The sequence below is a fragment of the Chaetodon auriga genome, chromosome 8, assembly GCF_051107435.1.
Source record: "Chaetodon auriga isolate fChaAug3 chromosome 8, fChaAug3.hap1, whole genome shotgun sequence".
Taxonomy (NCBI): domain Eukaryota; kingdom Metazoa; phylum Chordata; class Actinopteri; order Chaetodontiformes; family Chaetodontidae; genus Chaetodon; species Chaetodon auriga.
In genome coordinates, this window is record NC_135081.1 from 18,566,879 (window position 1) to 18,582,805 (window position 15,927).

Genomic DNA, 15,927 nt, shown 5'->3' on the forward strand with positions numbered 1-15,927 from the left:
TTCAATTTGAGCGTGCCAGTAAGTGTGACCCTGAAAATGCAGCAGCTAAGTGGAATTCAGCCATCATTAATTTTATTATCGTCAGTTGTGCTTTTCCTACAGTGACGTGAAAAAAGCTTGGTGTGAAATGTGAAATAGGCATATTCACCTTTAACCTGCCACCTCTCTGTACCAGCTTCTGATGGGATGTTTACGTCCATTTAACTCATATTCACTGAAGGCAAACTGGCCCAGTGTACACAGAGTGCTGCATCCATCCTGCTCCAGTGTTGCACTCTCCCATTGCTGCAGTGTTTTATCTTTCTGAATGAGGATCAATGGGGAGGCCCTGCCCAGAATGACAATGACCATCACTAGAGTTTTACGTTCACCACTAGAGGGAGATGATGTATTTACAATCTTCACTGCAGCATCAGGCCTGGGGAGGGCTCCTAATATCATCTAATAAGTCTCATATTCGGCAGCCGGAGCAGTCCTGATGGAGTATAAGAGGAGCAGGGGCAGTTTTACATGTTCACTCAGGTGGACGTGGCTTCAGCAGGCGGGGAGGGCTGAGGTTTTATCTGTGCCCTCAGGGAACAACAGGGCAGAGTGTTGCATCAGTGGCCCTGCTGCTGGGTTTTGTGCAGTGGGGTGCAGCGATGCAGATGGAGATGGACAGTATAGAGCTGACACAGGACATTATATCATGTCAGAGATTTGTTGCTGTTCTGTAACTGTTTCACAGAAACTCCCCGCTGAGGAAGTCCCAGGTGGACACAGTTTACAGTATTTATTGCTGCTGATACAAACTCTGCACTCATGTAGACGGACTTAAATGTAAAGAGCAGATTCAACAACTTCACTTGGTTTCTTGGTGCACTTTGACACAGCAAGCACAGATGCTGCACCAGCTCAAGAAAGAGCAGCAGGCTCTTCGTAAGCAGTTTGTAATTATGTAAATTTGGGTGCTAATGGGCGTGAAAGTGAGCTTGAATTTCAATTATTTGCACAGGTTAAAATCAAATGACGTCCAGCTCACAATGAAAATTAATCTGCAGGGAAAGGGGAAAAAGCCCAAAGGAGCTTAATGATTAGCTCAAACTATATTAGCATCTCTTTTAAAGACTTTCAGGAGGAAACACTAAGAAAAGGAGTTCCATACGTTAGGACTCTGCTTGATGATCAGATGACTTTCTAATTGAGAAGTTCATCTGTGAATTACTTTAAAAATTAAGCCTGAAATGATCTTTAAGATATAGAATTCAAGCTTGCAAAACTAACATACATGTCATTAAGTTGTGTGGGTTGCAATGGTTAAAAAAAAAAAAAAAAAAAAAAACATTTTTGAAGAACCGTATGAAGCTATAGAAGATGTATTTGTACACTTAATACCAATAATATAGAAGTATAGAAGTAATGTAGAATATATAAAAGTCATATTACATAACTTCAGTGGAGTATTTTCGATGTGAAACAGCTCCATCGTTTGGACATCATCATTAACTACAGGGCTTGATAGATTATGCCATGGACTGAATGAAAGCGACATGGCTCCAGTCTACTCCATCTCCATAATTAACTGTGAATGTCATCACTCAGCGGTTGAATAAAAGTGTGCTGCAGTGGGGCGGATGTGCATAACAGAGGGAGCATAAAGAAGACAGACATCATGTAAATTCAGTTTTTAATCAACATTTGAAAACAAATTGGACAAATGAAAGACTGTTTTTGCTTTTTATAAACTAGGTGTGGTTTTTAGGTTTTAAATCATTTAAGAAATCACTTTTTTTTTTTCCAGAGAGGGGGAAAAGAGAAATTAAATGACACAGTGACACTGAGAAAGCAGGTTTCAGAAAGTAAGGACTAACATCTCATAAGTGTTATCACTGACACAATCTCTCTTCAGCGCTGTCTTAAGCAACCCAAGGTTTCAAATGAAAGCAGTCTCAAGCCCGTACAGTGTGAACATGTGGTCCTCAGAGAATCAAGGGCAGAAGACGAGGGAGATGAGAGAAAAGCAGATTTTGTCTAAGCACGTACAGTTTCTAACATCCCATCAACAACCTCTTAGACTTAGTGAAAATCCCCCAACAGCTAAACATAATAAAATAATGAGAGCTTACCACTAAAATGTGAAATGATTTCATTCGTTTGTTGAAATTGAATTAGGTGTATGATGATAATTCTTTGCCTGCAGGCCTTAATTTCTTCAATGAGCTATTGCAGCATTAGGGTTAGTTTTAATTCTTTTGTGTGGGCAAGCCATCGTTGACCAATTTATCTAGTTGTTTTTTTTTTTTTAACAAATGAGGCTGAAAACTGGCAGAACAGAGAGAAGTTATGGGGTTTGGGTTTCACTCTGCAGTACAACAGGAGTCATGCGTATTACTCATGTATTTATTTGGTCTTGTCAAAGAGGTGAGACGTTGAAGAAATTAAAAAAAACAAAACAACAACCGGGTCCAACACAGCTTATATCCCAAATCTGAGGAGAAATGAGGAAAGTGAAGAATGGTAATGCAAAGCTGAGTACAAGATAGTGACACCATGAACATACAGACATCATTGATGGGGGGGGGGGGGGTAAGCCGAATTTTTATCTTTTGCGAATTGACGTGTAGTAACATTAAGGCTTTTTGGTAAGGAAGAGATAAATCCATGATTAAAAACCAATCTGTTCTCCCCATCTTCCTTATGAATTAACCCAGATCTGAACTGCGGAGACGAAAACAATCTCACCTGTTAAAAGCTGTGCGCAGAAGATGGACGTGAAAAACAAGTTAGAGAAAATACAAAAAAGGAAGAAAGGAAAGAAAATGCTCTTTTCTGCAGTTGGTGTTATTCTGCGGCCTGAATACAAGGTGATATTACAGCTCAAGTCAGTGAAGCTACACACAGTATTGTAACAATTACAGTTAACATTCAGATAAAGTCCAATCAGACAACAGATTCTCTGACACTCGTCCTGAGGGGGGCAGTAGTCTGATGAAGATGAAGAAACATGAAGAAATGATTTGAGTCCAAACGGAAAAAAAAAAACAAACAAACAAAAATGAGGACTCTCCTCTCGCCTTTCTAATGATTGGGGCAAAATGGAAGTGGATGTTACAGCTACTGTTTATCTACATTAGATGGTCAAACAAAAATGCCCTCATCTTGCTCTCCATCTACCCCCACATCTCCCTTTCACAAATAAACACTCCTGTTTTCTCGACCCCTCTTCTCACTCAGAATAGTCCAGTTAGTTCCCGACTGTAACTCCTTCCTAATGTACTTAAAACAGGCTACCTCCATTTAAATACAAACCTTGAAGTGTGGCACCCCCCTCCCACCCTAAATGACATCCCTGTCTCACAAAGTATAAAAATTGTTAACCCCACCCTGGACCTATTATTACACACATTTTTCAAAAATCTTTGACTCCCCCACCCACCCAGCTACACCCTCACCACCCAAACCTAGCCCCCTTAGTGATGGACTGAATATAAACCCTCCCCCTTCTTCTCCTCTTCCAATTCCAAATATGTTTTAACTGCCAGACATTTCACGTAGATCTCAAATGGCACATTGATATCACCGCAACCATTTGCCAAATTAATACTCCAAGATCTACCTGAAATGCTGCAAATCAATTGGGGGGGGGCTGATTTGGAAATGGGCAGCACACGTTCCCTCCCTCCCTCCCACCTTCCCTCCCTCCCTCCCCCGTCCCCTCATCTCTTCATGCCTCCTCTACCAGAAGTCTCGGCGGTGATAAGCGTCTGGATCGCAGTATTTGGTCACCACCACCCTGTTGGCAAACTTCCTTCCTGTCAGCCCCTGCATGGCCTTCTGGGAGTCAAAAACTGACATGAACTCCACAAAGATCTGCAGAAGAATGGGAGAGAAACACTGCAATGATGAGATATCACTTTTCATGACCTCTAACTCAGGATGAATGAAATGCTGATGTAACAGCTCCTACCTTGCCGGTCCCAGGCACCTCCAGGCCGTCCACAGGTCGAGGTATCTCAATGCTCTTAACTTGGCCGTACTTGCTGCACTCGTCCCTGACGTCCTCCACGATCTCCTCATATTCTTCATCATCCAGCAGCTCCTCTGGGGCCACCATGTTCATCAGACACAGCACCTCAGTGGGCAGGCCACCCATCTGAGTCACTGAGCTGTTCAGACCTGGCACCTGCAGTGTCACTGGGGTCTGGTTTATACTAGTCTGGAAGCACAAACAATGGTCACAACAGGATTAATGGCATGTTTTTACCATATGATTTAAATTAGCTTTTTAAAAACAGCTTTTAATAACTTCTTTTATATCCAGCTTCATGCTGCTTTGATTATCCTTCTGTAATTTCTAATTGTCTGATATTATGCTTTCTTGTTGAGAGAATATACTGTATATATCAGAATGGATTAAGGCAGTGCACCACATTTCTGTACATCTGAAAATACATACAGGAGTACTTTTAGCAGCATTTATCTAGGACAGGACAAATAATTATGAAAAGTGCCTGAATGTGTATTGCATCACATTTTAGATTGCTCTCTGCGACAGCATAAGGCACAGAATGCATTACAAATGACGAGTGATAAAGACTGTGGGTTCACTGTAGCTCCCTGCTGTAAAGCAAGTGATCACACGTTTAAAAGCCACTTCACGCAGTGCTCAGCATGCCACTTGTGCCATGAAACCACACAAAGCACTGCAGCAGGCAGAGTTTCAGCAACAGCTGATGTGCACAATATTTTCTAAGACTATAAGTTTACTGAGCAGGAAGTGTTTTACATGCGCAGCTGTTAGCAGTGTGCCTGGGATTGGAGCAGAAAATTTGTTACAATAGATTAAATCAGCAATGTGCCTTTATTCATTTTAGCAACTCTAAAAGAGCATCCAGCCTCCCACCACCATGCTGTGTCATCTGTCCAGCGTTTGGACACTCACCAGAGTGGCGTTCTTGGATCCCACACTGGCTCTCTGCACCAGGAGCTTCTTGTCTCCCAGCTGCATGCCGTTCAGCCCAGCAATAGCCTGTAACAATATTGAGGTTTTAAATTATACGGTCAAATGTCCATACAGCTGTGGAAGTTTAGGATGACTTTGCAGTTTCTGGAAATAGTCTGTTTAAAATTGTCTGATCATTAAAAAAAAAATAATAAATGTCATCATGTCCTACAGACATCTTTTGTCTGTCACATTGGTTACCTGGTCATTAAGGTTGACATCAACATATTCACAGAAGGCGTATCCTTTAGATAAGCCTGTGGCACTGTCCTTCACCAGGTTGAAGGCCTTCAGGGGACCAAATGACGTCAGCAGCTCCTTCACCTGACATACACAAGAGAAGAGAGTGAGTGAAAGTTCAGCAATTTCCAAAAACCTCCACTGACTCAGACGTTCCAGATGTGAACAGCACAGCTCAGTACCGACACTGACGACAGGCCGATATCGCTGCAAACATAAAAGCATAGTACCTATATTCTCTTATCATTTCCTTCAGTGTTTTACCTGTCACTCTGCTGTCACGCTTCAATAAAGGTGAAAATTAAAATTAAAAATAAAAATCACCTGTACAAATTGCTATGGTTAGTTAATGCTGTTTTAGAAAGAAATGTATGTGTGGCACACTGTAGCCCAGTTTAGAGGCAAAGCTGTTTCATGCAGAAACACTGACCTGGTCATCATTCAGGTAGTTGGGCAAGCCGCCAATGAAAAGCTTGTGAGCAGAGTCGGGCACCACTGTGGACACAACACCTACAGGAGACAGCAAGAGAGCAGTAAGACACATACATAGTAAAGCATAGGGAGCAAGCTCCTGTAACAAATGAATTACTGATGACTTATGAATTATGCCACAAGTACTGAGAGTTAAAAACCATTAATTGTCTGTGTACCAGGCACATAGACACTGGGGTTTTCGCTCATGCCAGGCAGGGGCTGGTAATCATGGGGACGACGAATCTTGAGGCTCTGGCCTTGAAAGATGATGCCATCAAAGGCCATAGCCTGTGTTGTTTCATCCACTGAACGGAACTACACGCAAACAAAATTACAGGTGATTAAACAGCTCTTATCATTATTAATGTCTTACTGAAAGTGCTCTTCAAACATGGCTTGATAGACAGACACCCAGGAAGAACAAATGACATGTTGATGAGTATTATCTCACCTCAAGGAAGGCAAAATTCTTATCCTGGTTGATCTGTACTGCAAGGACAGGGTTTCCAGGGGCCTGAGTAAGACCACCCAAACGCATCTGGGCATTGAAGAAGTCCATCATGGATTCCTACACAAACAAGAGGGAAGGAGTTAAGGAACCGAGTAATTTTAATTAATGGTGAAGTTATTAAAACCACGAGGATGAAATAGTCACATTGAGTAATCTAACAGGCTAACAAACTTGGACTCAAAAGCCAAATGCTGTCCTGTTCCTCACCTCTGTGATTCCAAATGGGATGTTGCCCACATAGAGCCGGCGGGCCTGCCGGGTCATCTGGCTGCCCACTACAGGTACAGGGGTGGGAGTAACAGCCAGGCCATCTGGAGTCATGGTCGGCAGGAGGGCTGTGGCTGGGATCTGGCCAGCAGCTGGAGAGAAAAGCCAGACAAGAAAGATTCAACAATCTCATTATATATATATATACTCTAATCATACTGTAGCTCGATATGCGTATCACTGGTGTGTTACAGTAATCAAATGTTGCACTACTGTAGTACAACATTGTTGGTAATGACAAAATACATTTTCAACTGTGAAACTACAAAGCCTATTCAGACGAATCAAACAAGAAAACTGAGATATTACCTTGCATGGCTTTGTACTGCATGGGAGTGATGTGTTCAAAACCAGGTGGAGGGACATCCCAGTACTTCTTCACCTTCTTCTTCTTCTCACGGTGTGGAGAACGGCTGTTGGGAGGAAGAGAAGACGGGTATAATAAAAGTAGAACAGTCAACATGTAAGAGATATCTCACATTAGCACAGCGGTTAACTACTTGATCCAATGATGGGTCACATCTCCACAAATGTAGTACAAAATCTAGCAACTTTTGGGGGGGATTGCATCAATCAAAACTTTGTAAACTTGTTAACATGATAGTAAAGGGAACAGAAGGGATAGAAAACCCCACCCAGGCAGACTTTTACACAATGTGTCAATAGTACATAGAATCAGAGGCAGGTCATTAAATTGCAGTTGTTGCAATAATGCACAAACTGGCTTTGTGTTAGTTTGCTGTATTACCTTCCAGCATTGTCCTGGGGGTAGCTGGATGGTGAGCTGAAATGACATTGGAAGGGTTTCACATTTCTCTCAAATCAACCATGACATTCACCAACATTTCCACTTCACAAAATTAGAACCTGAATTTCTATGACCACCACCAAATACAAAAAGCTGTCAGGAGCCTTCAGAATATCCATTTCTAAAAGCACAAAATCCTTTCATATTCAGATGACAAACCAGTGCATTCAGTGAGCCTCACAGCTGACATACAATACCATTTGTGAACAACTAATGATACAAGGAAAGCAGAAAGGATATCCTCAAAAACACAAAGCAGATGCAAGGGGAGAGTTTGACTTTTACACCCTCTGCCCAAGTGCTCACACTGAGTGACCACTACTAACTTATTTTAAATTGACAGTGAGAGACACAAAGCAGCAGTCAGGCAAGAGGTCACACTCACAACCAACAAGAAGAGAGTCGACAAGCTTCACAAAAGCCCATGTTAGAAATAACGTATTCAAGCAGTCACTATGCAGATATGCAGCTTCAAAATGTTAAGTTTGCCTTATACAACCATAATCCATAGATTTGACAAGCAGTAGCAGATTTACTGAAACACATCATTTTCAAAAGATATCATCCTCAACACATAATCATGTCCAAAAAGACGTGCAGGTGTTATGTGTCCAGCAGCGAACATGTTTCCCTGACAACAAACAGGCTTGTCACTGTTGTAGGTGGTTATCAGCTGTGTTGGTAGTGTTCTGGGAAGAACTTGCACCAGTATGAAAATTTTTCTGCAGCCACAAGCTTAAAAAGATCCTATCACAGTGCCGCTTAGACGCATCATGAGACAGTCACACACATACTGCATGGCTGCAGGTGTCACAGACATCTGATGTTATGCAATACTGGAGTGAATATGCAAGGAACCTAAAATGACAAAGCAATTCTTCCCGCATGAGTTCTATTAATACCAGCTGTGGGATTTTTGATTATAGAATGGATCTGAAATTCCTTAAAAAAAAAGGTAATCTTGATGTTTTGTGTTAAATTATCAGGAGCATAAAAGAGGTGGCAGCAGCTGTCACTATGTGTATTTAAAAGTTTGTCCCATGCACTTCAGGCAAAATTACTACAATGTCATTAGCACCTGTGACAGAGAGCTTAGGGACAGAGAACACAAGAACAACATCATCTAAAATAGACTATATGAAAGGCAGCTTGGTAGTGAAATACAACTCATAAGAATATCATTTCATAAGATAAAATGCAGTCAATTTTCAAGCCCACCTAGCCCAGTCTTAAGTCATTCTAAATAAAACACTATGATCCATGGCTATACTTTACAGTCACACCTTCATACAGACAAGGTCAACCCTTGAAATCTTAAATGGACAACGGGGGAGGCTTGGAAGTATAGGCTTTAATTTTTTATCTTATTTTAATCAATGCTAATAGATCGGTGTCATTTTCTGTGTCCATTTGTTTCACTTTGGAATTTGTAGCCACCTACATTACAGTAGGCGACTGGTTAGATGCCAAGACCAAGTCGAGGGTGTAGAGAAGACATGCTGATGTGGCATAAACGCATGTATGCCTGCACACTCGAGAGTGGTGCCGAACTCCAAAAAGTGTGTGCATGCTCATGTACATTTGTGTGACATTTGCTCTGAGCCATGTAATGAACTAATCACGAAAAATTCTAAGAACGGGGGGGAAAAAAGAAAAAAGAGATTCTTCAAATCAATATGGTCAAAACCATTCTTAGTGGTGGCACTTAATAGAATGAAACGCTTGGTTTTTATCCGGTTGTAATTTAATGAACTGCAAGGCCAGTCGGGAGAGATATATGATGATATGACACATTAGTTTTCACGGCTTACTGGCCCAGGTGTAGTATAAAGGTACTAACCTGCGTCTGTGTCTGCGCTCCTTACTGTCCCCACGGCGATCCCTGCTGCGTCTGTCCCTGTCTCTGCTCCTCCTTTTCCTCTCTCTGCTACGGCTGCGGGAGGAGGACCGGCGGTGGTGGCGGTTCTCTTTGTCCCGTTCAGCTGTAGGAATAGAGTGCTTAGCAACTTACAGAAAGGTTGGTAAATGCAATACACAGCTAGCTGGTGGAATGATGAAAACATGGCAACACATAGATAATAATTGTCAAGTGAAATAGATGCATAGCTTACGTTACCTAATTTCCCCAGTTTGGGGTCAATAAAGTGTTATCTCATGTCAAAGACTCTTTATGATAAGGCCACATCTTTTATGGTGGTGATATGCAATATATTTAAAAATCAATGCAATGTACCGATTCTTCAAAAAATAGAAAACTACACAAAAAGATGTATGCTAATCGACCTTCACAATCAAAGTGTCACAATGTGTAATTTAAACAGCTCATAAACTCACGCTGTCTACTACCTAGGTGCAGTACACTGAGTGTAAATATAAGTAGGTTAAAGAGAGCTTAATGTGGGATAAGGGTAGTGGCTATGTTGGTGGCGTTACCGGCTGGGCGCCAGAAAGCTGCAGGCAATAATAGGTAAATAGTCCAAGAAATGTTCACTGGTCACGGCAGCTGCAAAGGACGAACGCTAACTGCCTCACTCATTCAGTCAGCTGGTACAGACAGGAAGATTACCACGATATAGACCTCCCCTGCCTTACAGAAACATTTCAAATTACCTTGATACAGTTAAGCAAGCTACCGATATTCAGATATTTCAGAAGCCTAACATTAGTTCATTTAATCACCCCGACATATTTTTTCTGACGAGCAGCAGTAACTTCCAACCAAATAGCATCTCAAATGGTTTCATGACAGTGAGCTAATAATGTAGCTTACAATATTCCAGCAAATAGACATATCCATGGTTGGCTAATATGATAGCAGCAATTCCACACAAAAGAACCACTATTATTCAAAATTGCTAATGTGTGACCGATTAATTTACCTTGTTTGTTTTCGGATAGCTGTCTTTCAAATTCGTCGAAGTCCGACATCTCTGTCTGTTGAGGGCTACTACGCTTTCAGCGACTGCGTTGTTCAGTTGGCGGTGGCTAGCTTAAGCTAGCAACAAAGTGCACAACACTTTTATTTAACAAGTGCCTCGATTATTTAGCTCAAGTAAGTTTGCTTTAACTAGCAGCCTACGCAACAACACAACTACAAAATACTGTTATCCAGCACACACAGTCGCGGTGTGGTATTCATCTACAACGTAACGGGCAAAATAATTGAGAAAGAAAACGTGTTCGCATGGGTTAGCCTGCTAATGTTAGCTAAGTAGCTTGTAGCAAAGTCCAGAAGAATGGGCCTGCTGCTCCAGACACTGGTGTTGAAGCTCGTTAGCTAGTTAGCTAGCTAGTACGAAAGCCGAATGAATGAGACTCTTTTCAAAGCCAAATGCAAAACCCAGGCGGTTACTGGCCTATAAGGCGCAGTTATTTGACTTTAGAAGTCAATTGTATGCGCTTTCGAATGTTTAAAGCCAAGCGAAAACAATAAAGATTTCGGTATGCCCGCTTTTTTGCTCCGTCTCCCAGGTACCCCGTGACACCGGAAGTTGATGAAGGACAGATTTCCGGTGAGTGAAGAAGACGCTCAGAGGTACGAACTAAGCTTCAGGGTCACACAGACGAAGGGGGAGGTCTCCCCATCTTCCAATTTCTTCTTTTTTTCTATTTGATAAGGTGCTAAGTATGCGATATCTAAAGTGGAATTAGCGTTGTAGATTTTAGATCGCCAGTTTCAAGACAGGAACGTTTCAAAACCAAAGATGGGACACGTTATTCATCGCAATTCGTCAGATTTATTGAAAGTCAAAAATTTTTGCAATGGGTTTATCAAATTAACAAAAAATATTCACAAACTCTTTATCTCATATGATATTCAGTGTTTTCCTCCTCAGACAGAGTTCTCACTACATTGATTTAACTGGAGAAACTGGGAATTACAACTTAAAGTGCTCAAAGTAAAGCCACATTTTGTTTAAGCTGAAAGACCATTCACTGAACAATGTAATTTCCCAGATTGTGACGCTTCAAAATGAAAAAAAAAAAAAAAAGTCCCAAATCATAAGCATTTTTCAGTGAGTAGTGGTGAGGCTTTTACAGATTAATAAATCTACATTTTTGTAAGAAATCAAATACCTTAATGACATTTGATTCTAACTGTACATTTGTTGAATGATAGACATCGTTTCAGTGAGATACACGTTTCACTCAATATACATAAATATGACACATAAAAATGAGACAGATTATTGTTTTTCAACACATGGCACCCTGGTATGATATTGCAATGTCTGCTTAACACTTGCACTTGACCGCAGATTGCTTGCTTTTTAGCCACATGACCAATCAGACAGTGAACACTGCGTAACTTGTGCCTATGTCTGTTTACGGGAATAAGGTTATTGAGATATGAAAATTTAAGCCAAGAGTCACTGTATTCCACTGTAACCTAACCTGTTTTAATGTAAGAGATCTTATCATTTCACTACACTGGTATACCACACATTGTCATACAATATAATCATCAACTGCTTTGGAAATTACGAATTTTGACAAGACCTCTATAAACTACAGACCATCAAAGTGCTCTTTTCACATGCATTTGTAGTGGAGCCTTGGGAAGCAATAATCGATCCTCTGTGTACACAAGCTAGTTGCTTTTGCTGATGCTGTAATTCACACTGTAAAACTGTATGTGTGATTAATGTCCACAATTTTTCCACACAGAACCAAATGTAGACAATGTTACAAACAGCTAGTATAGTAAATGCTCTGTACTGTATTTTACAAAAGGTATTATAGTCACCAAAGCATTACAAGAGCCTCAATACCAGAAGCATAAGAAGTGACACTTAAAGTATTTTAGTGCAGATAATTTACAAAAAAGGTCGGTACAACTCTTACTGGAACAACAGGGTAACTCAGCTGTACTATTGTTAAAAGTGGGCCCAAGACCATCACCAATAATATCACCAGCATATTTGTGTCTGTCTTTGATTTCCAAGAAGTGGCTCTTGTTGCCAGAAGTGTGTTGCTCTCAGAAATGCATTTGCACAACATGTTGGACTAGTCTTGACTGTAGTCAACTGTCCCCTCCTTTAAACCAGGGGAAATAAAAAAGAGAACCCAAAATGACTCCATAATTCTCATTCAGTGGGTGTTCAGGGAGAACTATTGCATGTCTGACACAAAGAAATCACACAAATTGCATTAAGGCAAGTGAAAATAGTTGAGGATATTATAACAATGCCAAAAAGAATACAACAAAGACACACCAAACAAAATAAACAAAAGGAAAAGATTGTTTTTCTGAAAAGTATGGCATAATACTACAAAATATATGGACTGTAGCATAATTTTAACGTACGCAGACATCGTGATTGAAAACTACTATATTTTTAGGATTGTGTCAAAATTGCACAAAAATAAAGTGATAAAAATTTCTGTTTTTAAATCATTTAGACTGTCAGGAACTGACATGATCTAGATGATCAGTGAACTACTGGCCTCAAGCTGATCCAGAAGCAAAGGAAAGAAAGGGTCTGTGTGTTTCTGCAAACCTCTGGGCTGGAACATGAATGAATCATTTAAGGACTGAAGACAATCAATCCCTTCTATAATCCCAACAGTAAACACACATGAATCACACAGATACGCCATTTTGCTCTTTCAGCAATGGGAACCATGTTTTTTCAGCAGGCACTCCCTCATCCTCAAAATTACTGGAATGATGGTGAGGATTTGTCAAAGAAACTGCCATTCCTATACAATATATTGATAATAAAAGTGAGATGTGAAACGTTTATTTGTCTGAGGATCTCAGCCACAGTTTACATGGCCATATCCAGGACGCTGAGATAGCAAAATAACTCCACATGCCTCTGGACTTCTCTGTGCCTCAGGAGTGAGCCGGCCTGCTGCAGCAGAAACCAACTGCCTCTTTTCTCCTCACTTAACCATCAACTCCACTGTTGTCCAGAGACATCTCCCATTCCTCTGTCTTTCTCCCCTCAGTGTCTGAACCTGTAGGAAATGGGCAGAAGCAGGTTATTCTTCTTCAGGGCCTGCACCCTGCTGAGTGTCTCCTCATCCAGAGCAGTGTAGCAGCGCCGTGCATAATCCAGCAGCTTTTCCTTGGATGGGTCAAACTCGCCCACCTCCGCCACCTTCTCAGGGGCTACCAGTAGCAGCTCAGCTATGGGTGTGGTGGAAGCCACTGTGTTGCGGTCCACACCATGGATTTGGAAGGCTTTAGACATATTTTTCAGACGCTGATACGTAAGCAGGATCTTCTTGTAACGAAACAGCACCCCAGCAGCATCTTTCACTGAGGAACAAGAAAGTACAAGAGAGTTAGGTATAGCAGTCTTATGACAGTCTATGATCAAATAATGGCACTGAAACGTTTTGCTGCAGGATCGTTCTCCTTCCCCTACCTCTCTGCCGCTCTCTAGGGGCTCGAAAAACCCGCCTTCTCTTTAACTGGTGTCTGTTGTTGTTAATGGTATCTGACATTACATCTTCCCCCGATATCATTTCCTCCTCCTCGAGGTAGCTGTCCTGCTCCAAGTACTCATCAGATTCTCCCAAGAGTGAAAGCGAATCTGATGACAGCATAAAAAATATCCTCAGCAAAACCCTCTCAATAAAAGCCACAGGCAACGATTTTTTTCCCATTTCTTTTCCCTCCCAAGTCTTACATCAATTGAGGTGACAGAAAGCTTTGTCCCATTTTTATTACCTGGACCCACGTTGCTATGTCCACTCATTTCATTCATGGATGACCTTGTAGCACTGTTGTTGTTGCTGCTGCTGCCACTGGCTGTGGTACTGGAAGTACTATGGCTATGGCCTTGCAAGAGGGCCTGTGACTGTGTAGAGTTGAACAAAGCATTAATAGAGGCAAGCTGATTGGTGAGTGGATTGGAGACATGGTTTTTGGAAGGCACCATGGTTGGGGGACCAGGCCTTCGTTGGATGAACGGACGTGAGGAGAAATGCTGTGAGTCCGTCTTCTGTTGCTCTATGAAGAGAAGAAAGTCACAGTATTCAAGAATCTGCAAGCTAAGATGAAATACATATATTTAATACAGTACAACTATATCAAACCATTACTGATTTTAATTTAGCGGTTAAGTACATCAATCTTTGTTTTTACCAGCGGGACGATCGTCCTCTCTTCTTGCTCTCCAGTTGAACCGTCTAGATTCATAACCTACAGACAAATACCAACAGGTAAGATTTAATTTTCCATTAATTTTCTTCTCTTGCAAAAATTCTGTTTCTAATCAACTTATACTCAATTTCTTGTGGAACAGGTTGTCATGTCACACCTGTCCCCTGTCCTCACCGTTACTATATTGGCTCTGACTCTGCTCCTGTCCCTGGCTCTTTGTGGAAAAGATGAAACGGTCCAGCTGGCAACGGAGGAAATCTCTCTCCTCTTCCAAGTCCTCAATTCTTTTCTGCAGCCAAGAGTTTTTCTCCAGAGAGATCTGGAGCTGGGTCCGCAGGTTGGTGATCACCATGTATGAGTTGTTGACTGGGGATGGGCCAGCAGATGGGGGGGACTCTGAGGAGGACAGACAGGACAGTTTGGGAAATTCTAATATTGCATGTCAAGAAACTCTGTGTGAAGAATGACATTATTATACAGATAAAGGTGAGGTTTAGATATTGATTCTGGTATTCACCATCAAAATTCTGATCACTCTGGTTGAAAAAGCCTTGCTGCTCAAAGTTGTTCTCTTCGTAGGGGATGGCAATTTCATAGGCGTCCTCATTTTTAGGAGCTGAACAGGACAAACACACAGAGTATTGATCATAATGCCTGACCTCAAGGCAAAAAAACCAAACAAACATATGTATTTGCTTCCTTTACACCCTTACTCTGCAGGTGGAGTGAGCTTGCGTGGCTCTTGGATGTGGAAGCTGCATCAGTCCTGTTTCCGTCCTCCATCTCACACATCGGACAACGTGAGGAATGTTTGATTAGTTGAAGGTTTCAAAGAAATGTCACCGGGCTCTATTAGGCAACTCGCTGGGGCATTTTACACTAATGCATGCACACATGATTTACATAAATAGACCGCTTATTCATCAATACATTTACAGGCAAGCTTTCATAAGGTGATCTGTCATATTTTCTGCAAGCTCAGACAGTCAGCAAACCAAAGCTAATATTATTATATACCTATATGGTCATGCACGTATAAACTGAAACAGTAAAACTTAGTGAGTTACTCAAATATAAGTTTGCAGCTGCCTGGTAACCTGTTCACAGTGTGGAAGCGACTTAACATTAGCTCTGTACTACGTTAGCCTGGCATAATGTTAGCAAGAATTTAGCTACGAATATAAAATTACAATTCCATCCTTTCTGTACACGTTAGTGTTTATGTCCGTCATTCAGACATTACTAGAATCTCTTTTCTACCAATATATTGTACAGAAATTGGTACATACCACTTTACGTTTGTAATAACTTAATCGTGCACATGTAATAAGACGTTATTACTCTGTCATATCTCCATTCTCGAGTTCGTCTGCTAGCTAACAAGCTAACAATAACAATTATCGCTCTTTTATTTTTTCAATACCCTCTTCATTTCCGGATACACGCGTCATTTCCGGATGTAATGAAATTAGCGGTCTTCTTTTGTAAATATGAATGACAGAAAAATACATGCTGCAGAAGCTTTGTTT

General features: G+C 41.2%; 2 protein-coding genes across 6 annotated transcripts; both read right to left on the minus strand.

Moving 5' to 3' along the window:
- Positions 1-1,649: 1,649 nt before the first annotated feature.
- On the minus strand, positions 1,650-10,777 carry u2af2a (U2 small nuclear RNA auxiliary factor 2a). Of its 4 annotated transcripts, none has more exons than XM_076737162.1 (12): positions 10,161-10,777; positions 9,122-9,263; positions 7,222-7,257; positions 6,783-6,886; positions 6,414-6,565; positions 6,147-6,263; positions 5,872-6,010; positions 5,652-5,731; positions 5,183-5,305; positions 4,922-5,008; positions 3,947-4,195; positions 1,650-3,849 (listed from the first exon to the last, which is right to left on the minus strand). In XM_076737162.1, exons 1-12 carry the CDS (start codon positions 10,207-10,209, stop codon positions 3,715-3,717), a joined length of 1,413 nt encoding a protein of 470 aa, XP_076593277.1. In that variant the 5' UTR covers positions 10,210-10,777; the 3' UTR covers positions 1,650-3,714. The 4 variants fall into 4 exon arrangements, with proteins under 4 accessions (XP_076593277.1, XP_076593276.1, XP_076593280.1 ...); XM_076737161.1 differs by having other exon boundaries at positions 5,854-6,010; XM_076737165.1 differs by lacking the exon at positions 7,222-7,257.
- Positions 10,778-11,000: 223 nt separating this feature from the next.
- On the minus strand, positions 11,001-15,790 carry ccdc106a (coiled-coil domain containing 106a). Of its 2 annotated transcripts, XM_076738185.1 has the most exons (8): positions 15,688-15,790; positions 15,112-15,181; positions 14,916-15,014; positions 14,573-14,794; positions 14,381-14,437; positions 13,964-14,245; positions 13,659-13,826; positions 11,001-13,549 (listed from the first exon to the last, which is right to left on the minus strand). In XM_076738185.1, exons 2-8 carry the CDS (start codon positions 15,179-15,181, stop codon positions 13,233-13,235), a joined length of 1,215 nt encoding a protein of 404 aa, XP_076594300.1. In that variant the 5' UTR covers positions 15,688-15,790; the 3' UTR covers positions 11,001-13,232. The 2 variants fall into 2 exon arrangements, with proteins under 2 accessions (XP_076594300.1, XP_076594299.1); XM_076738184.1 differs by lacking the exon at positions 15,688-15,790 and having other exon boundaries at positions 15,112-15,293.
- Between the last annotated feature and the right edge of the window lie 137 nt (positions 15,791-15,927).